Source organism: Hippichthys cyanospilos, chromosome 17 (genome assembly GCF_059441005.1).
Source record: "Hippichthys cyanospilos isolate Australia breed blue-spotted pipefish chromosome 17, RoL_Hcya_1.0, whole genome shotgun sequence".
In the NCBI taxonomy this organism is placed as follows: Eukaryota; Metazoa; Chordata; class Actinopteri; order Syngnathiformes; family Syngnathidae; genus Hippichthys; species Hippichthys cyanospilos.
The window spans coordinates 17,079,139-17,102,814 of record NC_142385.1 but is presented as its reverse complement, the minus strand read 5'-3'; the positions used below and the strand labels follow the sequence as shown (position 1 = coordinate 17,102,814).

General features: G+C 57.2%; 4 protein-coding genes across 19 annotated transcripts in view; 1 reads left to right on the top strand and 3 right to left on the bottom strand.

Moving 5' to 3' along the window:
• Window positions 1-245: 245 nt before the first annotated feature.
• LOC148410096 (dihydropyrimidinase-related protein 2-like) lies at window positions 246-5,366 on the bottom strand. The gene is made up of 15 exons (XM_088438330.1): window positions 4,737-5,366; window positions 4,046-4,134; window positions 3,612-3,796; window positions 3,375-3,539; window positions 3,075-3,136; window positions 2,864-2,944; window positions 2,721-2,789; window positions 2,534-2,654; window positions 2,007-2,163; window positions 1,789-1,930; window positions 1,603-1,687; window positions 1,449-1,534; window positions 1,207-1,386; window positions 969-1,122; window positions 246-591 (listed from the first exon to the last, which is right to left on the bottom strand). The coding sequence occupies exons 1-15, from the start codon at window positions 4,977-4,979 to the stop codon at window positions 500-502; spliced, it is 1,911 nt and encodes a 636-aa protein (XP_088294456.1). The 5' UTR covers window positions 4,980-5,366; the 3' UTR covers window positions 246-499.
• A 440-nt stretch (window positions 5,367-5,806) lies between these two features.
• Window positions 5,807-16,560, bottom strand: jakmip3 (Janus kinase and microtubule interacting protein 3). Of its 16 annotated transcripts, XM_088438304.1 has the most exons (25): window positions 13,278-15,989; window positions 13,120-13,207; window positions 12,548-13,029; window positions 12,233-12,475; window positions 11,881-12,120; window positions 11,598-11,798; window positions 11,311-11,424; window positions 10,570-10,725; window positions 10,381-10,500; window positions 9,981-10,016; window positions 9,817-9,911; window positions 9,686-9,743; window positions 8,489-8,593; window positions 8,199-8,327; window positions 8,044-8,127; window positions 7,898-7,960; window positions 7,510-7,608; window positions 7,338-7,436; window positions 7,213-7,266; window positions 6,998-7,063; window positions 6,866-6,934; window positions 6,702-6,779; window positions 6,433-6,645; window positions 6,212-6,337; window positions 5,807-6,083 (listed from the first exon to the last, which is right to left on the bottom strand). In XM_088438304.1, exons 3-24 carry the CDS (start codon window positions 12,680-12,682, stop codon window positions 6,221-6,223), a joined length of 2,574 nt encoding a protein of 857 aa, XP_088294430.1. In that variant the 5' UTR covers window positions 12,683-13,029; window positions 13,120-13,207; window positions 13,278-15,989; the 3' UTR covers window positions 5,807-6,083; window positions 6,212-6,220. The 16 variants fall into 16 exon arrangements, with proteins under 16 accessions (XP_088294430.1, XP_088294413.1, XP_088294415.1 ...); XM_088438287.1 differs by adding an exon at window positions 16,094-16,560 and having other exon boundaries at window positions 6,866-7,063; window positions 10,375-10,500; window positions 12,233-13,029; window positions 13,278-15,924; XM_088438289.1 differs by having other exon boundaries at window positions 6,866-7,063; window positions 10,375-10,500; window positions 12,233-12,699; window positions 12,784-13,029; window positions 13,278-15,993.
• On the top strand, window positions 13,482-18,513 carry LOC148410094 (rac GTPase-activating protein 1-like). Its single transcript, XM_088438363.1, is given in 14 exon segments — window positions 13,482-14,374; window positions 14,921-15,018; window positions 15,094-15,296; window positions 15,546-15,685; window positions 15,759-15,831; window positions 15,898-15,951; window positions 16,167-16,589; window positions 16,592-16,876; window positions 16,953-17,258; window positions 17,347-17,545; window positions 17,607-17,712; window positions 17,810-17,942; window positions 18,025-18,115; window positions 18,213-18,513. Coding segments are annotated over 13 exon segments (2,205 nt in total). The 5' UTR covers window positions 13,482-14,374; window positions 14,921-14,924; the 3' UTR covers window positions 18,311-18,513.
• syde1 (synapse defective Rho GTPase homolog 1) overlaps window positions 18,511-23,676 on the bottom strand; it is a 23,028-nt gene continuing 17,862 nt past the window's right edge. The window contains exons 6-16 of the mRNA XM_088438285.1: window positions 22,951-23,656; window positions 22,716-22,878; window positions 22,040-22,203; window positions 21,888-21,965; window positions 21,736-21,824; window positions 21,471-21,608; window positions 21,274-21,400; window positions 20,892-21,067; window positions 20,557-20,806; window positions 19,945-20,178; window positions 18,511-19,717 (exon numbers count right to left, since the gene is read on the bottom strand). Of these exons, the coding sequence (XP_088294411.1) occupies window positions 19,545-19,717; window positions 19,945-20,178; window positions 20,557-20,806; window positions 20,892-21,067; window positions 21,274-21,400; window positions 21,471-21,608; window positions 21,736-21,824; window positions 21,888-21,965; window positions 22,040-22,203; window positions 22,716-22,878; window positions 22,951-23,656 (2,298 nt within the window). The 3' untranslated portion in view covers window positions 18,511-19,544. The remainder of the gene's footprint in view (window positions 19,718-19,944; window positions 20,179-20,556; window positions 20,807-20,891; window positions 21,068-21,273; window positions 21,401-21,470; window positions 21,609-21,735; window positions 21,825-21,887; window positions 21,966-22,039; window positions 22,204-22,715; window positions 22,879-22,950; window positions 23,657-23,676) is intronic.

Genomic DNA, 23,676 nt, shown 5'->3' with positions numbered 1-23,676 from the left:
TACGTGCTATACCACTTCCCTATTACCTTTGTGACCTTGTAATACATGCCGTAGATTTTTTTTTTTTGTGGCTCCAATTGAATAAATCTCCCATGGAGAAATAAAAAAGTATTTAGTTGATTCTTTTAGGAAAGGGGAATTGAACCCGTGCTCGTGCCAGCCCCACAAAGGAAACGTTTTTTTGTTTTGTTTTTTGGCGGAGGGGGGTGAATGCTAAATGGACTTTCAGCTGCATAGGTGAATAATTTAGCCACTTGAAAAGAGCCTTTATTCTTACAAATACTGCATCTTTCCAAACAGCCGACACAAACATTTGAGGATTTATTCTTGTTCCATCGGGGACACAAGGAAGGTGAAAGGATGCGCGTTGCTGCGACAGCTGCCGCGGGACGAGGGGATCCGGAAGGGGACTGAGGCTACTTGCGATTGGTCGCTCACTGCATGCTTATCCTCTAAGGGCCAGACTTTTGTTTGGTGAACACTTGAAGAGCGGTCTTTCTCAAGATAGTGAAATGATATTTGTTCGTCCTCCAGGTGGCGCCACAATCTTCTGAGCAGACCGGCGAGGAACGTGGTCATCGATTTGAGATCCTGTGAGCAAGCAACATACGAGGCCGTGTCCGCTAATTTGCAGCTTTGATGAGGAAAGCCATCAATAAATATCTGATGTTTTAAAAACCGGTTATGTTGTTGACTGGAAAGGACGCGGCGGTAGCGCAGGGTTCAGGTAACGAGCGATCGCGACGCAACTTGCAAACATCGCGCGACCGAACTCCTTGACGTCTTATTGTTTGGTTTAGTTTTTTTCCCCTGGTCGACAGCAAATAGCTAAATGCGCAGCCGGTGAGACTTGTCAAAGGGCGGATGTCGCCACCTCACACGTACCACACAAAGGCAAAGCGTACCATGTTGGACGAGGCGTCCCGTCAAGAAGAAAATGCAACTTTTGACCAAAGGAGCATGTTTACCGGCCAAGGTGAATCCTGACTGGTGGAGGTTCCGGGGGCCACTCTGCATTTTGAGATGGGGGGGTGCGTTCGGAGTCCACGCTTTAATTATATTCGAGGCATTTTGGACCGGCCCGTGGTATATTCCGCAAGGGGCTCCCCGATACTCAGAAACCTACATGGTAATAAACACAGGTCCATACGTACGGTGTACTAATGTGTCGACATACAAATTTGTCAGGGTGCAGGATCGGGTTACCTTGCTGCGAGCTCGGATCCGGCGGTATGCCGTATCGGGGAAGGCTTTCCTCGGAACGAAGTGTGCGGAACCCTCCGTTACGTGAAGCTTTCCGTCCTCCAAAACAACTCGACCGCCGGCGATGACCGCCGAGGCGATTCCGCGAAACTCCAGACCCTCGAGGATGTTCAGCTCCACCGTCTACCAACAGCGCAAGGTCCGTGACTTTTGGCCAATAAAAAGACGAAGCGCAGGTTGGCTACCGAGTGGTGGCTTTTGGCAGAGACGCTTTTGGTGCCCGCAGGGTTCCAAACGACGATGTCAGCATCGGAACCGACTGCTATTCGACCTGTTCACGCGTACGGAACGCATTTCTTAAGTGTGCTTGCGTGACCGTTATCACATCAAAAGGCCTACCTTTGCGCGGGTAAATGTTGAACAGTTTCGCAGCGTTGGTACTCGTCAGAGCCACAAACTGGTTCTGGTCAATCTTACCCGTACGCTGAGACGAGAATGAAAAGAGCGACAAATGTTGCTAGAGCTCATTTCAAGAAAGATGTGGTTTTTATACTCTGGTCAACCAAACAGATCTAAGCATCTTACCACCAATTTGTCCCAGACCACAGACATCCTCTCCTCAATTCCGTTGGTTCCCTCCGGTATGAGAGTAAAGTTATCTTTCCCCACCGCCTTTTGAGCTGTGCAGAAGCTTGCTTGAGCACTTGAAGTCACCTGGAGGTCACCGCTACACAACAGCATACGCGCACATAACATTCTGTGGCCGCACCATTCATTCAAAAAATGTTCCAAAGAACACGAACCAGGCCAAGAGAGCGCAAAGGTGGTGCGGAGTTGAAGGATCGGGATTGATGGGCGGGCTCATGACCAGGGCTGCGGCCGTAGCCCAGTCTTTGGACCAATACTGAGAGCCGTCCACAGCCAAACTGGCTGCGATGGGCTCCCCGTAGACCACGATCCCTGCCCAAAGACATCATATCCCACAGTGTCCGGGACGGAGCTCGAGAACTTCAATTATTTGGGAGGAAAATTGTAGCTTGTCACCAGCATGGATTTATTCTGTTCGTGCGGTGATTTGTACCCCTCCCGTCGGGTTGACTCTAGAGCTAATTGCAAGCGTGCACTTTTCTCAGTAGACTTAACACGAGTTAGCGTTTGCTCCAGGTGTCTGTACGGGGCCGGTTAGGATTAGGATTTTTCGTTGTATTTTTTGTTGCACGCCAGTTTCGGCCTTGATGCATACGCGCTCTAGCGTTAAGAATCCTGCCGGCTCCTGGAGAATAGAAAGACCTCGTCGGTGTAAAATTGATAGGTGGGAATGTGCGGTCACCTTCCCTCCTGGCTTTGGCAATCACGTCAGCGGCTGATTTGCTCATCACCTTGGTCACATAAAGTGGACAGTTTGCTCGTTTAGCAATGGTAGCAGCTCGATGGACCGCCTCGGCCTCCGCCTTCAACACAAGGCGATGTCACGTCGGCGTCTGATTTCACTGTCTCGGGAAGAAGGGGACACCGACCTCTTCAGGGCGAGAGAAGACATGTCCTTCGGGTCCGGTGATGCCGAGACTGAGAACCGCCTTTTCCCTCTAAATCAGAAGACACGTTTGCTTTCGTACATTCGTAAACAGGAGGCCGCCGCGGAAAGCTGCGTCGAAACAACCTGAGCGATTATGTCACCGTTCTCGGCATGTACCAGGGCGACGGCGCCCAAATCCCTCAGGACACCAAAAGCCTCGTAAAGCTGGAAGTTCAAATCCAACAGGATGCAGATTTAGTGCAAATCACGGCACTGACTATGATCTTTATTTCAGTGACGGAAGTTCACAGGAAGTATTAGTAGAACAACAAAAATATCTAAGTTGCGACTTTACCTGTGAGTCAGAACTCTGATACGTGTCCTTGTAGCTCATAAAAAAGAGGAAAGAATTGACACCTGCAAGACAAGCGTTATCATCGGAAACAGCTGTGGTGCATTCCAAAATGGCCGCTCAGTGTTAACACACACAGCTATTCCTACACTTGGGTAAGAGTCCCATCCAAGGTCAGGTCTAGTGTGAGACGGAGGCGCGGGTAAGTAAAGCTTAGGGTACGGGGTAAGGACGCGAACTTAGCCTACTCGTGCACCGCTGCCCACGCGGCGAATCGCGTGTTTTTTCCGCGCTCGGAATCACCTCTGTCCCTGACTAGAGTGGCCAGCTCCTGGCCAAGTCCATCATGCCAGCGGGTGACATCCACGTGGAAGGAGAAGTCGCAGCAGGCCCTGCGGCGGGCCGCATCCATCCATTCCTCAAAGGCCAGCAGAAGACTGGCCCCGGGCTCGGCCAGCACGTGATCAACTGCCAAGACAAACGCACTCAGAGGCGCGGCCGTCAAGCAAACGCAAGCGCCGAAGGCGGCGTCCGGCCCACTGATGGTGGTGGTTCCACCGGCCAGAGCCGCTCGGGTGCCCCAGTAGAAGTCGTCGGAGGGGCTCAGGCCTTTCTGGGGAGCGTGCAGGTTGGTGTTGGCGTCGATGCCTCCCGGGATGAGCAAGTGACCGCCGGCTTCCACCGACCTAACTCCCGCGGGGACCGTCACATTCTCTCCGATTTGTCTGTGCCGGCAAAATGAACCGGCGCACGTCAAGCGAACGCTCCAGTTCCAGGCACACTCGCACAAAAACAGCAGGGCAATTTTCTATCCTGCTGTCCCGATCGCCAGCCAGCGTGCGCTCTCCAAAAAAACGAGCGCTTGTCAAAGCCCCGAACATTTCGACTTGTCAAACGTGACAGGAGGACGTTTACTTGCGCAGTTTAATCATTCGAGTCGATCTCTTTGAGAAGTTGAAACAAAAGCTAGCTACCTGATGGTTCCGTCCTCGATGTAAACATCGGCGTAGAACGAGCGGTCGTCGTTGACGACCTTGCCTCCTCTAATTATCAGACGCTTGTCCTAAAAACAGACAAAAAACAAGGTGTTTGCTTCGAACGCACACAGACAAAACCACTTCCGATGGTTGATGTTAGTTTAATTGTACAAGAGAAACGTGTGCTAAGACATCCATACTGGAATGTTAAACGGCTGAGTTGATGGTGCGATGGACTGGAATGTGAAACGGCTGAGTTGATGGTGCGATGGCAGGGCAGAAACGTTTGAGGAAAAAGTGGCACTGTGCCTCATTTTCCTGATGGACTTTGAAATTTCTGTTCTACTTTGCATTTTCCCCAAACCAAGCTTCAGTACAGATGGCACACCATCGTTTGTGTAAGCGTTTGGAATTACAAGCAATAGTATGTTATCCTGGTGAAGCCCCCCCCCCCCAAACCGGTGATTTCGTTTTATACCGTCCGCGAGACCGTTCGATGTCCTGTCGTAGTATGTCGGTCTTGAGTAAAAAATGGGAACAGAGTCAGCTGATCAGAAAAGCACGGCGGAGCCTGCGGCGGCAATCGCCGCGTTAGCCCATTTTAGCTCTGGTTAAATGGGGGCAAAGCCGCTAACGCATAGATGTCGGCGTCGGCGCGGCGACAGGCCAACGAAGCGTTTCCTCCTACCTGGACGCGCGCAGAGAGAGAAGCCGCCGTCGGGGCGTCTCCTCGCGGCGCGTCTCGTCCAGCGGCCGTCCGTCGCTGCGTCCGCGGGCCAAACGACTCAAAGTTGAGCGTTTTGTTTTCAAAAGCTCCTTCCACGCTACAGAACATGCCGCCGTATTTCATTCTGGGTCGAGGAGAGTCCGAGCCCAACTTGGACAGCAGGGAGGCGCGCTCATCGTCCGGAGAATTCCTCCTTTCGGACATTTTGCCGGCACGAGCAAGTGGCTTATCCTGTTCGCCGCTATAAAGCCAGACGAGGAGGGTCCTGCTGAAAGGCGGCAACTGAGGCCGGCGCCGGCAAGACCGCTGACCTCAAAGCAACAGTCAAGGGAGGAGGGAAGGGCAGTCAAGGGGAAGAAAGCAGCCATTGAGGCCATTCCGCTCAGATGACTTGATTGATCGGAATGAGAACGAGACGCGTCGTCGCGCTGCGCTCCGGTCCTATCCGTTCGTGCAAACGGTAGCGTCGGGACCGAAAAAGAACAAACGAACCCGCCGTCCAGAAGTCTAAATGATCTCGCTGACCTGCCACTTTTCCCTAAATGACACGAGCCTGTTGAAGAGAAAAGCCTTGTGTCACCGGACCCCTGCTCAAACACACGCACACACACGCACACGTGCTCATTCGTGCTATGTTCGCGTTACGTTGACGTTATAACTTGAGATGCTCTGAAGTGGATTTCTTGGCCTGTCAAATCTACTCAGTCAGTAAAAACTCATGCGCATGCATGTACGCACACGAGCACACACTTCATTCTGATAACTCTGCAGCCTAAGAGACATCTACATTGATGTGGGGACCGAGTAGCCACTAACCCCTAACCTATGCTGCGGAAATTGAAGGAAAAATCCACGCAAAATTACTAAATAGTTGTTTGCGTAAATGTCTGCCTTTGTTCAAAAAGGGAACATTTTAATAGGTGCAGCTCAGAAGATCAATGTGCTCCAAGGTCAGCAAGCGCAACTGTGACATTTGCAGCAAAGCGCTCCTCCAGAAATGCCCTCAAGCTGCAAAAATTGTTCAAGGCGGCAGGAGTTCACGCTGACTTTTATTTGCACCTTTGACAACACCGTCCGCGCCACATCTCTGCAATTGTGTCAAGTAGTCTGTTTGACGTGGGACACAAAGGGCGGGAGAAACCATCATCGCCACCATCACCTGCCGACGGGCCTCGTGGGACGCGGAGGGCCGGTTCCGGGTTGGCCGCCGCCAGATGCTCAGGGACAAAGCCACGGCCGGGGCTAGAAGCCTTCTCCTCTTCGCTCGCTCCCATGACGACGTCCGCCTCCATCACCTTCGGCGGGCTTCTGACGACGCGCGCGAAAACAAAAGGAAGAAGAGGTGGGTCAAAAGAAGCCAAACGGCAAATGAGATGGCAGGTCCTCATAAGGTTGACGTGTGAAGTTGAGTGCAGTAGGGTCGGGCTGAAACTCACCAGCTCGCGTTAGGACCAGAGAATGAAGGCCAAAGAGAAGAAGAGAAAGAGAAAGAGGAACTTCTCCTCCAATTCTTTGATTTGTCGTTTCTGAGTGTCGATGATTTCTTCCAGCTCCTTGTTCCTCTACGACGGACAAGGCCAAATTTGATGCGGAGCAGGGCAGGGCAGGGCAAGGCAAGGCAAGGATGCGCGGCGGGGGGCTTGTTCTGGGCTCTGACCTGTTGCGTGATTTGCAGCAGATCCATCCTCTCTTTGAGGATCTGAGCGTCTCGCTCCCTCAGCTCGCACATCACGGCTCGCTTCCATTGGTCCGTGGCGCTCCGGAGCCCCTCCCTCTGTTCTTCCGTCAGCGCGTCCTTCTGACCGCCATTCGGCGACTCGTCCTGCCGCCGCAGCGCCTCGTACAGCATAGCCTCCAGTTCTAGGATCCGCTGTGAGCGCCGCAGCCGTCAGGGCTCCGTCGGGACGGGTTAGCGCGTGAGCCCACCTTATGAGCCTGATCCATGGAATGCTTCCTGAAGTCTAGCTCTTCGTCCAGGTAACCCTTCTGCTTGCTGAACAAGTCCTACCGGCGAATACGCGAACGTGTTTGAAGCCAGAGTTGCTGGGGTCCGTTGCCGTCCGTGCGCTTTGCTGCCGCCTCGTGGCTACCTTCTCACTTTCGATGTCCATCATCTTCTGTTCCAGCGCTGACTTGGTCACGTCGATGGATTCCAACCACTGAGGAAAGGACAGTGTTCGACTGATGCTCTTCCAAAAGTTGCGTATGGGTGCATGCGCTACCTTCTCAGCCAGGGTGAGGACAGTCCTGGCTTGAATCACAACCACCTGCTCCTCATTCGTGAGATTCTGCAGGCCACAACCACGACGAGACAAATGTGAACGAGCGTCTTTCCGGTTGCGCTGGCGGCCTTTACAAAAGAGTCTAGGCCATCAAAACCGATCGGCGGGACCGCGGCGTGCTCGGTCTGTAGGAAGGAAAGCGGACATACACTTACGGCATTATCGCCGAGGATGTCCAACTTCTTCATCAGGTCCGGGATGGCGATGTCCTGGAAAGGGAGACGTGCTGATGGCGGCGCTGGCGTGGAAGGTGCCCCCGCGAGCAAGTCGCCTTACGTACCGTGACGCCCTCCGCCTCACAGTAGATCTGCAAAGGACTGAGGCTGCCTGGGAAATGGACTTGCTGGAATTTCATGACAGGGGAGCGCCACTCCCTCTCCTGAACACGAAGAAACCCGAGCGCATCGGTCAAACGGCGACTCGCCTCTATGGCTTCGTCCATGTCTAATCACCTCCAGTTCTAGGATGCGAAACTCAAGCAATTCATTTTGGTCCCGGGCGTCCTGAACGTCGTTTTTCAGACGCGCTTCCTCTGCCTCCATCTGCTTCACCTGAATTGGAAAGAAACGTTCCAATTCAAGGCAGCCCCTTAGGGAGCGCGAGGGCCTCGGCTTTTTGACTTCGAGATGCCCTTCGTGCCGTGTAACGGCCGACGACCCCGTGCTCCTCGGGGGGAGGCGAAGGACGGCGGCTCCGCAGAAACTCATGCCTAGGTGTGAGCGGCGCTTGCCTGAATAAAATGCTGCCTAACGATCAGAAGCATTCAAAGAAATGTGACATCGGGCGAGGCTAAAAGCTGCCTTCGGGGTACTCGTTTCAAATCAAACCAATCGCGTTCACCTTTTCCACCAGCTGTTGGTTCCGCTGATACAGCAACTGCTTCTCGTCCACCCACTTCACATCCTTGAAGGCGGACGGCACAAATAAGCATATTCGGAGAAGGCGTGCATGCGCGTGCGAGTAGCGGCACGCCCGTGTGCACCTACCCGTCCCTGCTGTCTCAGCGCAGACTCCAGATCGGTTACCCTTGTTTGATATCGGGCGATATCGGCCATCAGCTGTTCCCTGTTCTGAAAGGAAGAAACCACAATCCGACCTTCTTTGAAGCTCAAAGCCGGCGGTACCAGAAAGTGGTCATCACCTTGATCTCCTTCTCAGCGTCATAGCTGCCCCCGCTCGTCTCGCTTAGCAGAGCATAGGCTCGCTGCAGCGCTTGATATTCTTGTGTCAGCTGGCGGTAGCGAAGCTCCGCCTCCTCACGCACGCATACCTGCAACCCGACAGCACTTCTAGAACGGGTCGTACCTCTTGGATCTCGCTAACTGACTCGGACCGGCCAGGCCGGAGGCCCGCCCGCAGCTGAGGAGGAACACTTCACCGGTGTACGGTGCTCACCCTTAATGGGGGGGAGCACAATTCACAAGCGGTTACCTCTTCGGGTTCCGTGTCCGGGGTTTTGTCAGTGTGAAAAGACAAGGACGAGCTGTCAGAGTCCACCGAGGCATCTTCGTCGTACCCATAAATCGTTTCTATGACCTGCGGAGGCACGCGTGCGCAAACAAAAATCGATTTGAGCCAGCCACGAGGTCGCAATTGGATTAGTGGTCTCAGATCAAGCGGTTTCAATGCTTTGCGATACAAGTGGACGTCAAAGCGTGAAAAGATCGACGTTCATTGCGTAGCTTTGTTATTTGGTCACATTTTTCTCAAGGGTTTCCTTCCTCATGAGGGAACAAAGTACAGTGGGCCTCCGAGTTACGAGATGAATCCGTTCCGCGGTTGGGCTTGTAAGGCGAATTCACCGGATGGCGGGCAATCCAAACCTATGTTAAATAGCTATTGCGTTTAAAACCCCAGGCAAAAACATCATAATTGCACACACAGTACATATTGAACATGGGTACCAAAATAGTATAGTAAGAACTGTGTATATCCATAAATAATACTCATGGATACAAGTGGCAAACATCATCAATAAAAAACAGGATTTTCTTTACCTTTGAGTGGCACTTTTACGCCAATAACCCTTAGTAAAGGTAGCTTAGGCTAGGCTAGCTTTGTATATCTTGTGTATCTCCAGCTTCCTTTCCATATAAATCATCTTCTCCCTTTAACATAACTGGCAAACTTGGGACCCGTGGCTAAACCATTCAACTTTGAGTTCAGCGGTAAAATGCACTTTCAAGACGTTTTTTTAACCACCCACAATGGAACAAAGCTTGAATGTTCCGCTATTTTGAAACGGGCGAGGCCAACCAATAGCAGACCAGCATTTCCGTGAGGAGACGCCGACCAATAGCAGACCAGCCAGCCTTGTAGTGACACTTTGCGTGGAAGCAGTTTGACGGCAATAGTAATCAAGAGCAATGACCTAAGAATGCCAGCAGATGGAGGCAAAATAACAATTACAGCCAACCCCCTAGGGTCACGACAGTTGTTTTGGTAACAAAGCTGGTAAAATACTGTAAAGGGGGGGGACGAAAAAAACTTCTACATCGCAACATGATAAAAAACATAAGCCGAGGACGCTGTAACACGGGGGTCCACTGTATATCATACGCTCGACGGGGTACTGTGTATCCATCCGTTCGTCCGCCCATCCATACATCCTACCAACCATCCACCCACCCAACTGTCTGTCCATCCATCCATTTTCGGTACCACATCGTCCCTTGGATCCGGGGCGCTGGTCCCAATGCCAGCAGTAGTTTTGTTATTTGAAATTCTAGTGAGGTAAACAAAACGCAAGGTCAACAAACCGAGGAGAAGAGAGTCGTCTCACCCTGCAGGATCTCACGGTCCGTTTCCTCCTCAATGATTCTTGACGTCTGTATCTTAACAACAAATCTCTTTCCTGTTGACACAAATACTTGAATCCTCACGTGCGTCAACATGATGGTCGCAGCAAAGTAGCAGAACTCACAATGACATTTTTGACGTAACCCCCGCTTTCCAGAGTCTGAAAAACATTTAGATATACTATACTGACACATCATTCAGGAATATAGGAGCTTGCGCAACAGTTAAAGGAATTCACCAGTCGGTGGTACATCATCACGTCACTTTCGGGCAGAGTCCTCCCATCTCCCAAAAGCATTACTGTTAAACAAAAAAAAAAAACCAGCCCTCTTTCTGGAGCTAAGCGACGGACTGTCGATTGATTCTAAAGGTCTTTTGAACACTTCGGATGGCTTCCTAAGGGTGCAAATCAGTGAGCCACGCGAGGCCTGAAAAAAAGGCCAACCTGACCGATATTTGAGACGGGAGACGTCTGCCCGACGGTGACGACGGGTAAAGGGCCGCGCTAGAGCACGGACCAGGACCTTTGACAGGCCGTCGATGACGTGCTGCTGCTCCAGAACTTGAAGCCGCAGGAACTCCGTTTCGCTGTCCTCCCGGCCGTAGTCGCGGCGGTCCAGGTCGTTCAACGAACTCGGCCTTCTCTGCGGAAGGCGCCAAGCGTTACTTTCGGTGATAGGACGTGAGCTGCTCTCAGCAAAGCGAGAGCCTACCATGGTGGCCATCTCCATGTTCTCTTGGGTGACGAAACGCAGTTTGTTTTCAAGGCGACAGAGGGCCAGGGACAGCTCTTCATTCTTCCTGCTCAGACGTTTGTTTTTGTCCAGAAGAGGAAGAAACTGACTCTCGGCTTCTCTCAGTCGCTTCAGCTGCACGCCCCAGCAAAGATCAAACGTAAGACGCGCTACGCGAGAGCCGCAGAGTAGCAAAACCTCGGTTCACAAACGGCCCCCCTCGCCAACAAGCCGGGCTCAGCGCAGCGTTCCGTTGCTTTGTGCGCTCGCCAGAATATTCTTCGTATTCAACGACTTGACACTTGAGGCGGCCGCCTCTCGCACGGTGGCCCACTCGGCGCACAGTGCGCGTAGGTCGACAGAAAGAAGGTGCGCCCGGCTCAATTTTCAGCCCCCGGTTCGCCGGCGACGGGAATATCGGCGAGCCCCGCAGAGCTCGCACTCGCGACGGCGCCCGAGGGGGCTAGGCAACGCCAGCGTCATCGTCTCCAGCGCCGCCAGGGTTGTCCCCCGAGAGCCGGTCCGGATTTTATTTCGCGTCGAAACGACTTGGGCCCTCAAACAAAAAAGTCAGACGTCCGATTTGTCGAGCCGCTGTGTAGCAATCGATCGCGGAGCAGTTTACAGACCGGAAACGAAGCCCCGGCGCTTGGGCCGTCGAAGGACAGGAAAGCGCGGCCAGTCCTCGCGCTTACGAAAACAAGAGCTTTAACAACTTACCAGCTCGTTGCGCTCTTCAGACAGCAGGGCGTTTCGGTCCTCCAATTTCCTTATGACTGCGCTGAGCTCTGCGATTTTCAGGTGAAACCTCCTCGTATCTCGATCCTCCTGCCACTGAACACGCACACGCCAAACGGGCACCTTTGACATCCGGGGGGTCATGTGATAAGCACACCCGGCGCGAGTAACAAGTGTCAGCTGGTATTTGCCACAGACGTTTCACAAAGCAAAGAAATTCGGCGAGCGCAACGTCGACTTCGGAAGCGAGAGGAGGCGGCGGGTCTTACGATAGGAAGAGGATCGTTCGCGGCGGCGTTGGCGACATTTCCGGGGTAGTTTAGCCCCGACCTCTGCGCATCCCTCAGGGCTGCGATTTGCTGCTCGGCTGCCTGAGTCTGGAGCTGAAGGCGGTGGGCGTGGCCCGCCTGGAGCCCCAGGGCCTTATCCAAAACACTAACGGCCCTGTCCTTCAGTTTGATCTCGTCCATCTGGACATAGAAACGGGGAGCGCGGGGTCAGACAGAGTCCGGGTAGCACCGAAGCCAAAGCCCCGGCGGAAAGCGGTCCTACCAGCCGGCGGATCTCCCTTTCGCAGTCTCTCTTGGTCCGGCTCAGTTCCTCCTGGTGCCGGCGATGAGCGGAGCGAAGCTCGGCCGCTCGGGACTGGCAAGCCTGCTGGGCGGCCGCCAGCGCTTCCTCGGCGCACCTCTTCGCTCCGCGCTGGTCCTGAAGCTCCTGCTGGAGGCGGCATCGCTCGGCCTCCCAACTCCTGCGCGTCTCCTCCGCCTCTGCCAGCAAGGCGCTCCCCTCCTGAGGGACGGCGCGCGCCGGAGCGGACAAAAAAAAAAAAAAAAAAAAAAACGCTCGGTCGAGGGGCGGACAAAAGTCGCTCGGGCGAGGGACGGGAGGGTCAGGGGACCACCTTATCGGCGGAGCCGTCCCGCAGGGTCAGCAGCAAGCCGCCGAGTCGTTGGATCTCCGCGTCTTTGATTTTGATGACTCGCATCAGCTCCGTCTCGTGGTGCCGGAGCAGCGTCTCCCTGGCGACGGCCAGCTCTTTCTGCCTCTCCTCGTGGAGTTTGCTTTTGAGTTCCGTCATGGCCACGCTGGCGCGGTGATGCTCGGCCCGCACCTCCCGGCTCTTCTCTCGCTCCAGGCGGCTGACCTGCCGCGAGGCGCGCGCCGCATCGGCGTCGGGCCCGCTCGACGCGCGAGCGCCGCCGTTCGAGGACCTCACCTTGTTCTTCTCCTGCTGAAGTTCCAATTGGACGTCGGCCAGTTTGGCTCTCAGCTCCTCATTGGCAGCTTGAATGGTCGCCATGGTGTCCGCTCTCTCCCCCTTGGCCCGCCCTCCCGCGGCCCGCTTGGACATCTTCAACTTGAGTTTTGCTGCTTGTTGTTCACAGATCACGACATTTGGGCCTGGACGCACACGCGCACACTCTCTCTCTCGAGAAGGTCGTTGTAACGCACCACAGCGAGAGACCGCTCTCCGCTTCACTTTCACCTGGGCTCAAGACTCAACTCGGATGCCGACCTGGCTTTTGAATGACTTGGGGGGGGGGTCAAGCTTCGTGTTCTGGCTTGAGCCAGTAGGTCTGCAACATCCCATATAGCTCGCAGAACCAGCAAGTCCAGAAGAAGCGGTAAATGCTGAAGTCCCTCAAGAACCAGCGGAACCGATCAAACCAGCGTTTCCTTGACAACTCCGTCAATATTCTACAGTCCCACATCACACACACACACACACACACACGGGTAAGCGCGTGCGTGCGCGCACGAGTACGCGCTCGGAGCCTCGTTACTCACCATCCGGCAGGAAGCCCGAGACATTTCCTGGTCTGCGTGCGCGCGTCTTAGCTTCCCTTCACGGAGGCCCGAGGCAGCAATCGGAGCTCTTGCATGAGTGACTGAATGTCACCTGCCGGCTGCGCGCGTGTGCGCGTCGCTATTAGCAGTTGACTTACGTGTGTGCGTGCGCGCGCGGGACCCCGTACTCTTCTGCTGCTCCTGCCATCGCTATCCTCTTCCTGCATCCCTTCATCTTCAGAGTCCCAGCATTCTCAGATGTGACGTGGACACAACGTCATGATCCTGACAATGGCTCCTCCGAGTGGGAAATCTCTGTCATTGCAGCGGTCGTTTTCTTTTTATTTCTTTTTAGGGGGGGGGGCGTGACACGGGTGTGCTGGAACTGTTGGAAGCAATGGTCACGCGCTTCGTTTTGTCAAAAATGTCAGACGTGTGGCTACTGTGACGCTTTGCGACACCGGAAATAACGGTAGTGGCTGGACTCAACAGACACCTAACACAAAGTATCGAATGAGGAAAAAGGTTGATAAAGAAGAAGGAAAAGGAGCACGTAACACGCAACCGGATTGGGAAACAATAACATCAAAACACGACATGGGCAAAACGGAGGACGAAACGCGGCGTAGACACAAAGCTTCAATGTGAAACAAACCACCGGAGGGGCGGAATCCACACGTCGTCGACGCCAAAACGGTGCCGCTGCCGGGTAAAAGTAGCACAGTGAAGCGCTCGGAAAAGACTCGAGGGATATAAAAGTAACAACAAAGGAAGTGCGGAAAATTGTCTCGGAGAACAACTTGACCACTGAGAGAAACGACGAGAGAAAGTCGGAAAACCTCGGGACATATGAAACGCTGACGAGGAGGATGGTCGGAGAAGAGCCCGCTGCCGCCGCCGCCGCCGCCGCCGCCCTGCGCTAAATAGGTGATGGCTATTGACAACAGGTGCGCGGCCGGCGGTTCCGCCCCTCACTCAAAGAAGGCTCATCCTGCAATAAGATAGTTCCCACCAGGTGGAGACCTAACGGATCATGACAGCCACAATCCCGAACGCGTGCTTTACCAACTAACCCTAACCCAGCTATCCCTTTTCTCAAACGAGACCTTTTTCTAATAAATACACGAATAAACGCCAACTTGGTCCGAACGCGCGGATGACGTCACTGCCCACGCCCGGCAACATGATCACGTGTTCCCAAGGATAAAAGCGCGTGGGTGGCAAAGAAGCCGCTTCGTTCGTTCACCTGCAAAACGTGAGTTGCGCGCAATGCTTGTAGCGGTTCAGCGGTCGGCAATCGGGTGCGCGTGCACGTCATTCCCCAGCCACGCGGAAACGGAATGCGGCAAGCCGACGCTTTGCCAACTTTTGTCATGCATGCCGCGCGCCTGCTTCAATTTCGATCGCACTCGCTCAATTTGAACGTCTCATTCTTACTGGTGCTGGCGCTTACACTGTCAAGTCAGTTGTGACATCCATGCCGTGTCCAGAAAATAATAATGCACGAGGCGGTCTCGTTTCTGACAAAAAAGTCAATACATTTCACACACTCGGTTAAGAAAGACCGTCGAGAAATGTACGGCAAAGTTCATAAGTGGTAAGAAACGCGTTCATTTAGGGGGAAAAAGTTCATTTCGTTCGCTCCCCCTTTGAAGCCACGCGACTTTTTACTTGATCGCTTTTAAATTTGACGAAAGAACCGAAAGGGAGAACGATCGGTGGGCGGCATCCCGAGCGGACCGGGTTCGTTGTCTGGGGAGTGGCGCGATAGGCGATCGTGAGCCTCGCTGTCGTGTCGCAGAGGGATGACGAAGGTGGCTGGAGTCGCGGTGGAGGAGATGATGGCGCTCTGCCTCCAGCCGACGGCCATGGAGGAGCGGGCCGAGAACGCCGAGCTCGGTGAGCGTCCCCCGCCGGCGCGCCGAAGGCCGCCCGAGGAAGCGCGCCGTTCGGCCGACCTAAGCGCCTTGGCAGAATTTACGGAGGGGGCCAAAAACTTTGAGAGCGTCAGGAAGCGATGGCTGCATGCCGAGACGGAGCTGAAGAAGTACAAGGAGCTGCTGGTCAAATCGGACGTGGCCAAAGCCGCGCTGGAGGTCCAACTCAAGCACGCTCGCAGCCAGCTGGACGTGGAGATGCGGAAGCGCTACGCGGCGGAAGGCCATCTTCAGAACCTAGTGAGTCCACCGCGTACCTCCCCTCTTTGTCAGCTGATGCGGGGCGCTCCGCTCATAGTGGTAATAGTAAGAATTCAACGAGCGCTAGGTGGCCTCCTCTTCGGAAAGGCTCGCGGCTGAGCTCCTCGTCCGCCGTCTTGCTGTCCGCCGTCTTTCGGCAACCTTCTTGTTCCGTTGTCCCCACCTGCTTTTTAGAAGGCGCGGCCGCCCGCGCCCGGCTCACGCCACGCCGTCTTTTTCCGCCCGCAGCAGAGGCAGATGGAGCTGCTGTCGGACTTCCTGCTCCGCGACGGCAAATCCGCCGCGTCTTTGAGCGAGGAGCAGAAATCTGTTTTGGCCACCTGGGATAAGAGAGGCGCCTACGGGAGCTCACGCCGCAGCGGCCAACAGTAAAAGTGATCGCAGAAAATAAGCCGGCGTCCCGCCGCGTGGCGTCGGCCCACCTCTCGGCGCTCCCTTCAGGTTTTCCGCCGTCGACGAGTCGTCCTTCCTCTGGCACTCGGAAATCAGCTACGATCGGACCGACAATGACGCGGTGAGGCGCCGGCACCCGCCGTGGCGCCGAGGCTCGCTCGCACGCTCTGATCTGCGGCGCTTGCAGGACCCGGACGCCGCCGCGCTGAAGCCTCTGAGGTCGCGAGCCCGAGAGAAGAGGGTAAGTGAGCATTGTGGGCAACGGGGTTGAGCAAACTCCAGTATTCCCCAAAGCGCCCCCCCCCCCCCCCCCCCCTTCAAGCACATTTGGACAGATGCCACGCACCTGTTGGCCTTGCGCATTTGTCGCTGCGTCGACTAACCCTTCAGCAAGCTCGGGCACTCCGGCCAGGACCTTCTCCTTCTTCCGAAGTTGACTTTCTGCCGCTTCTCTAGCGTTCGTCCATGGGCGTGACGCTTTCGGACGCGCCGGCCGATCGAGGGCCGAGCGGGAAAAGTTCTGCTGAATCGGTGGAGCTGAAAACCCGGGAGAAGGTGAGGAAGCGAAACGCGCATCGGCGATATGCGAACGCCAGCGGTCTCGTGGCTCTCGCCGACAATCGGAAGCTCGGGGCGGTGTCCGCGTCTCACGATCCCGACGCAAAGCTTAGAGATGATTGGACCGGGACTCCTTTTGCTCGACGTCCGCGGGCAGAAAAAGTTCGGCGTTCCTCCGCGCCGGCCTCTTTGCACGTCGGCAGATGGGGAGCGGCGTCCGCACGTCGGTCGGGAGCCCCGAGGCCGGAGGTCCGCTTGGCGCGGCGGCGGGCGGCGCGCGGGACGGTCCTGAAGAGCCCAGAGTGGAATTTGCTGTTCTGGACTGTTCTGGACGCCGGCGCAGGTTGGCGGCTCCAAAGCGTTCCGATCGACTTGAAAGAGATTGTCGCGTCCGGGAAAGTCACGCTGTCGGAGCGCGTCCGAGGTCCGGCGCCGGGCGCGAGGCCTTCCTGGCGCGACCGGTCTTTGACCGTTTTGCCCCCCACCCCCACTCCCATCTGCCGTTGCGATCGACAGCGCAAACGTCGGCGTGGTTTCCGCTCGGTCCCGACCGAGCCCAAGCGGAGGAGATGGAAAGGTGCAAGAAACACGACTTTGTCTCCAAGACGGTGCGAGAGTCTCCCGTGAGAAAGTGCGAGGTAAAGTCGACGCCCCTTCACAAAGCTCCTTTGCCTCCTCTGCCAGGTGATCGGACCGGAGACGTGCGCGCCTTGCGGCAAGAGGATCCGCTTTGGCAAGATGGCGCTCAAGTGCAGAGGCTGTCGTGCGCTTTCCCATCCAGAGTGCAGGCAGAGATGGAGCGAGAAGTGCGCGGCGGCGCCGGCGCAGACGGTCGGCGTCGATCTTCGGCCGCTCGGCTCGGCCCGCGGCGACCGTCGCGTCTCGGCTCGGGAGGCCTCCCTGGAGGCTTTGTCTCCGAGCGGCCGCCCCAGGATCCCCGCGCCGGTCGTGGAGTGCGTTAAAGAGATCGAAAGGAGGGGCTTGCAGGAGGTGAGCCGGGCCGGGCCGGTCGGGCCGGGCCGGGCCGGGCCGCTCTTCCCGGGTCCGTTCGGCCAGCCATTCCGCTCCGTACTTTCAGCGAGGCCTCTACAGCGTTCCCGGCGGCGAGCGTCAGGTCAAGGAGGTGCGAGACTGTTTGGCGGCCGGTCGAACGCCGGTCCGGCTGAGGGACGTTTCCGACATCCACGTGCTCTGCGGCGTCCTCAAAGACTTCCTGAGGAATCTGGAGGAACCGCTGGTCACCTTCAAGCTCCGGCGCGACTTCGTGGAAGCTTCGGGTACGGGAGCGTCCTCCGCCGCTCGGCGAGCCGCCGTTCCTTTTGTTCCGCGTCCGCCCAGAAATAAGCGAGGAAGGCAAGAGGTCGGCCGCCATGTTTCGCGCCATCGGCGAGCTGCCCGAGCCCAACCGAGACACGTTGGCCTTCCTCGTGCTTCATTTGCATCGGTAATGCGTCCCGGGCGTTTGCTTGACGCGCCGCTCTAGGCGACGGATAGAAATGGGGCCGCTCCGGTAGAGGACCGCGGGCGTCCTTGTGTTTCAGAGTGATGCGGAGTCCTCTGTGTCGGATGGACCGGAACGACTTGGCCCGGGTTTTTGGGCCCGCTTTGGTGGGACGGGGACCGTCTGAACCGTCGACGTCAAGCGCGTTGCGCGACTGGCGCGCTCAGCCCAAGGTCAGCGGCGCCCGCACCCGCCCGTTGCGCCGTCCCCACGCTCCCCCGGTCCTTCAAGTCTGTCCGTGCGGCCGGCGGTCAGGTTCTTCGCCGCTTCTTGTCCCTCCCCGAAGACTACTGGAGGCGTCTCCTCAGCGTTCAGGCCGCCTCTTCGCAGAAGCCCGGCAAGCAGGGTATGCGCGTCGGCTCTCCTCGCGCCGCTTTGGATTTTGCGCCTGCTGTCTTGCGTGCGGCGCGGGCAAAGAATTTGCGCTTTCCGTCCGTCTTCAGGATGTCCGACGTCAGCTCCTTTCTTTGCCCCGCCGACGTCTCCTGAGCTTAAGAAGAACCGCGACGCGCCCGTGCGAAGGCGGAACCTGGCCAAGTGAGAGAAAACGGGCGCGTCTTAACACCTCGCCAGAGACGGCTCTTTTGGGCTCCGCCCTTCCTGCGCCAGTGGCGGTGACCAGCCGGGGTGGAGGTTTTTCACACCGACCAGCTGACGCGTGACTCTTCGGTTTAAGCAACAATTTAGTGTTTTGTTTTTTTTTTGTCTGTTTCAAATGAGAAATAAATAACTGTCCAAGCATTACGATTATTTGTTTCTCTTTCCCCTGTCCTGTTGCACCGTAAATTTATCATTTTGCTGTTGATGCTTGATTTCATTTTCGTGAAGAAAAGCTTGTAAAACGAAAAGCTTTTAAAGATGACAGACTTTGACCAAGAATTGGGAATTTTGTTTTCTGAGCGTAAAAATGCTTTCGCAGAAACAAGTCACAAGGGCGCGGACGCGACTGCTAATTGCGGTCCGGTGAACGTACGCGTTTCTCGACGTTTATGCTTCGTAGCGGACGTGACCGGTTATAGCGGTGTCGCGTCTCTAGTAGAATAACGCATATCTTGGGGGGAGGGGCGCTCGCTGGAAAAATAACGGGAGCGAGCGATTTCCGTCTCGATAAACAGGGTGCGCCGGCGACGACGCATCGGCCGCACGCCGGCCACTCCCGGGGTCGGGTTAGCGATCGGTTCGGCTAGTGCCGCAGGTTTCGTACTGTCGTGAAATCTTCGCGTAAGCCGTGACGGAAGTGAAGAGTTTGGCTGTCGCCGAAAGCAGAGTGCGGGGCTTTCGGAAAATAGTGAGAGCTTTTTTTTTTGGAAACAGATGAGCTGCTGCATTTACTTTGTTTACAAATCAGGTGCATTGCAAAGTTGTGCAAAATCCCCAAACGGAGGGACACGGAGCGGTACCGTTGGCGCCGATCGCCGCGCGTCAACTCAGCACGGCGAAGCCCCGGATCCCGTCGCCAGCTTCGCTTCCGCCCGGCCTCGGCATAAACGCAAGCAAGAGGCCGAAGAAACCCCATCGGCGCCAGGAGGCGCACCCGGCTGCCGCGCTGTTAAAATGATACAAGCGTTTGAAGACCGTCACTTCAAATGTCGCCACGACGCCCGAGAACGTGGCCTCGATCTACAAAACGGGCTCGCGAGACATCTCGGATAGAAGGGGACGACGAAAAATTCACCCGGAATCCGAGCGACTTTTAGGTACGCCTTCGACGGTGCAAAAGGCCGACGTTTGGCGCATGGATTTTGGTTTCGGCGCGGGCTCCCCCTCCACGCAATCTACATGCAGATGTGGATGCGTTTGCCTAGCTCTCTGTCCAGGTCGTTGATCAGGCTGTCAAAGTCCTTCAGGCTGAGTCGGCAGTTGAACGGAGCGTCGAAGTCCAGGACGTCCTCCGCATAGCGCGCTCTGCCGCCGGCCCCCGGAAACCACGCCGCGTTCTCCTCGCCGCCTGTGACGGCGGAACACCGGAAGGCAAAAATGAACGCGGTCGGCCCAAAAGCGTCCAGACTACCTCCGGGCCCTCGGCGCCGGCGAGCGGTAGCCGAGAACCCAAAGCCGATACGTTCGGAGGGAAGAAAGAAAAACGCCCGGCGGGGAAACGTGATCCCCAACGCCTGCGTTTCAGAAGTCCAAAGACCGAACCGGGAACTCGGAGACATAGTTGAGCCCGCTCACTTTCTCTTGCCGCCGCCTCGTCGTAGTCGGGCTCCCGTCCCGGCGCCGGCTGTTGCCCGCAGATGCTCCAGTCGCCGGCGTAGCGGTTGACGGGGGGCGGACCGTCCGGGCGGGCCGCGCCGTCTCGCCCTCGCCGCGACACCACCGCCTCCCCCTCCTCTACCGAAAGGGGACGGCCGTCGGGGGAAGGCGGAGGCGAGACCTCGGCGCCCGCCGGGATTCGGTGGGTCGGCACTGGGGAGGGAAAAAACCCGGACCTCAAATCCTGAAACGCAGTCGTCGGCCCTCGGCTTAACGCCGGAGGCGCGGCGATAAGCGCCGCGCTCGTGAAACGAAGCGGAATCATTCCAGGAGGTCGCTGCCCCCCTCCTCGTCCCCGACCCGAGTTGACGTCAAAGCGCCGACGGGCTTGCGCCGCCGCCGCGCTCTCGCAAGCGCTTTGACGCGGGTACCGTTGGACGGCGGGGGGGGGGGGGGGGGGGGGGGGGGGGCGTTTCATCCGCCGTCGGCTGAAAGGGCCCCGGACGCTTGCGCTTCATTGCCACCCCGCGAGGGCGGCGATCGCCGGAAGCCCGGTTCGGACGAGTCCTATCTTGCGGCTCCTCCTCTCACCTGGCCACAGTTGCAGCAGGTAGTGCAAGGCCTCGACGTGGTGCTTGAAATCCACAGAAGCGTCCGACCCCTTCTCCGGACGCTTCCCCTGATTCGGCCCTCCTTTCGCCCGGCACCCACTCCGAGCCTCCCGCGTCTGCTTGAGGAGCACCGGGCCGAAGCAGACGGCCAGGTTTTGGTGCGTCATCCTGTTGCAAGAGCTGAAGTGCGCCACGAGGCTCAGATGGTCCAAGAGCAGGGTCAGGGTGGCCTAGAAGACGGAGCCAAAGCGTGGCGGCTTACCCGGGGGATTCGTCTCGCGGGCTCCCCGGGAGAGGCCCGCCCCGCGGACTCACCCTCTCCGGCGCCGGCAGACAGGAGAGCAGCTCCACGGTGCTCTCGGCGAACCGCGGCTCGGGGCCGGCCGGCGGCACGGGCGGCGGGCGGCGACCCATAGCTTCCTTCACCCCCTCGTACAAGGCGGCGGTGATGAGCGAGGACGGCAGCTCCCGCAGGTAGTCCTTCAGTATTCCTGCCCGGGCGAACCTGCTTCAATGCCGCGATCTTTTTCGGGGGAATCGCACGGCTGTCTTTTCCTTTGGAGTTCGAGGAGTCGTCTCGAGAGTTACCAAGATAAGGACCGCGTTCAAAAATATGCCGTGCGCTCGAGCCGGAAAGTCTGGCCGGATCCGACCTCCCGCGAAGCCGGCGTTTAAATGCGCGGGCCGGAAAGCTCACCCGTGATGACATTGATGTCAGGGTAGCGATCCTCTCCCAGGCAGACGGCCGAGCTGTCGCTCTCAAAGCGATCCCGGAGCTCCTTCTTCACCGCGGCGGAACCGCACAGTCTGTACAGACCCACAGCCTGAACAACAGCAGCGGTCACAAAGCAGAACCGCTTCGGTCGCGTCCCGCTCCGAAGGCCGCGGCGCTACCTTCAATCCTCGCCGTTCGATCTCTGCCACCGTCTTCTGGACCAGCAGAGGAACGGCGCAGGCGGATCCTTCTTCCTCCACCAGGCGGCGCAGTTCAACCCCAAACACGTGGGCCGGGACCGCCGAGTTACCGCCGACCTGTAGGGGATCCAAACGGCGAGGAGCGGTCGCTCAGCTAATGGCGCCCGCCCGAGTCATCCGCCCCGAGGGCTCCCGAGCAGGTTCTTCTCGAGCGCGGGCGCCCGTTCGGCCGGGACGCACGTACCTGCGCGTCCCATCGTTCCCGCAGCGACAGCCTGATGTAAAGTAGACCTCTGGGCTCCAACTGGACACGCAGCTGCTGACTGCGAGTTCCTGCCGCACGCCGCGATGATTAGGATTCGCCGTCAAGCACGGACACCGAACGATGCGCCGCACCTTTGAAAAGAGGCGGGATGGCGAGGCCCCCCAGGCCGCAGACTCTGTTCTTGATCCGGTCCGGCTCCGCGCCAGCCGCTGGGTCGAACCGAGACAGAGGAGCGATTGAGCGCCGGCCGGGCCGCCGGCGGCCCGCGACAAAGCGCGCCAACCTGGCCGAAGCACCGCCACTCGGAGTTGGCGGGCCCTCTCCAGGTCCAGGTGGAACGCGTGGTTCAAAGGGAGGCCGTGGCCTCCGAGCGGAAGGAGGGAGGTCCTGGCCCGAGTGGTGCCATCGATCTGGATCGCCAGAAAGATCTCTTCGCCTTCGTCCGGCCTGGGAAAAGCGGGAGAGAGTTGGGGCTCGGCGGCGAAGAGCCCTACGCGCCATTTGTTCTGACCGCCGGCGTCGCCGAACATTTTCTGCTGTGCCCCGGTAAAAATTTCATGAATAAGAAATTCAAGTAAAACCACTTCGGAGAGCACATTTCACTTTGGGTAGTACTCCGTTGCTCCGGTATTCACACCACATAAGAAATGGACACATTTAATTAATGCGGTCCTTTATTCACCTACGGCGACCGTATTGTTTTCCAAGTAAACGGTCCCATGGCCGACTTCGCATTTAAAGCTTTCCTAATGCACATTCACAACATTGACCCCATTTTTCTTCAAGCCGATGGATGCAACGTTCATTCTCAGTGGGAGACTTTGGGTTGTTTTTTTTTCCACGCGCTTTGAGCGCTGTCATCGATTCTTTCAATTCTCAGTACAGCAGTAGGTCTGGTGAGGCCCCTGGTTAGGACCTCCACAAAGACCGGCGTACTCTACACTTGTATGCGCGCTCACCTCCTGGTCTTCATCTGCTCCAGGCCCAGAAGGTGAACGGTCAGCAAACCGGTCACGCCTCGGCAACAGCGCCGAGCCTCGGAGCTCACGTACATCGGGAAGGAAGCCAAATCGCCGGCTCGCCGCGGGGATGGCTCGGGCGAGTCTCCGTCGCTAAGGTAGCCTGAAGAGATGCGCAGCTTTTGAGCGCCGCGGCAAGCCCGCGGAGAGCGGGCCAGACGACGCTCGGCGCTACCTCCTTTGTCGGCTCTGGACCACCTGCGCTGCGGCAGGGCGGGGGGGGCGGAGCTATCCAGATGATATCTACTCAGCACATTGCTGTCGGAGGCGTTCTCGCTGGCGCCGCGGACGTCTCGTCCGGCCCCGTCGCTTCCTTGTCCGACGCGGGAGGAGCGAAGACTGAGTTTGCGTCGGAGTTCCGGAAGTTTCCTCATTTTTAGGGAGAGTTTCCTCGCCGTGCCTGGAGACCTCAGTCTGTCCATCACACCCCCTTTCTTCGAGACGCCGGGCCGACAGTCTAGTCCTGTGAGACAGCGGGCGAGTTCCGCGACGCCTGGAAAGGAGAGCATCAACAGGAGGCAGATCCTCTCACCTGGACTTTCTGCAGCCGAGCCCCCCTCGGCCTCCGGGGGAGCCTCCCGTTGCGCCCTTCTCTCCGTCTGGCCGGGGCCGGGGCCGGGGCCGGGGCCGGGGCCGGGGCCGGGCTCCCTCCTCGGCCACGCTTGCCCGGACGGATCCTCCTCCTCCGGGATGGGGTTGTACCAAATGTCGCCGCCCCGCCGCCGGCCGCGGGCCTCGTCCCGAGCGTCGGAGTTTCCGGAGGACAGCACCCAATCGCGGCTGCTGCGATCCAAGCTTTGCAGGTAGGCCCGCTTGCCAGACAGCTCGTTGCGGGCCGTCGCGTTGCCTTGAGCGGCGCCGCCCGCCGGCCGGGAGCCCGCCTGCAGAATTGACGGACAAA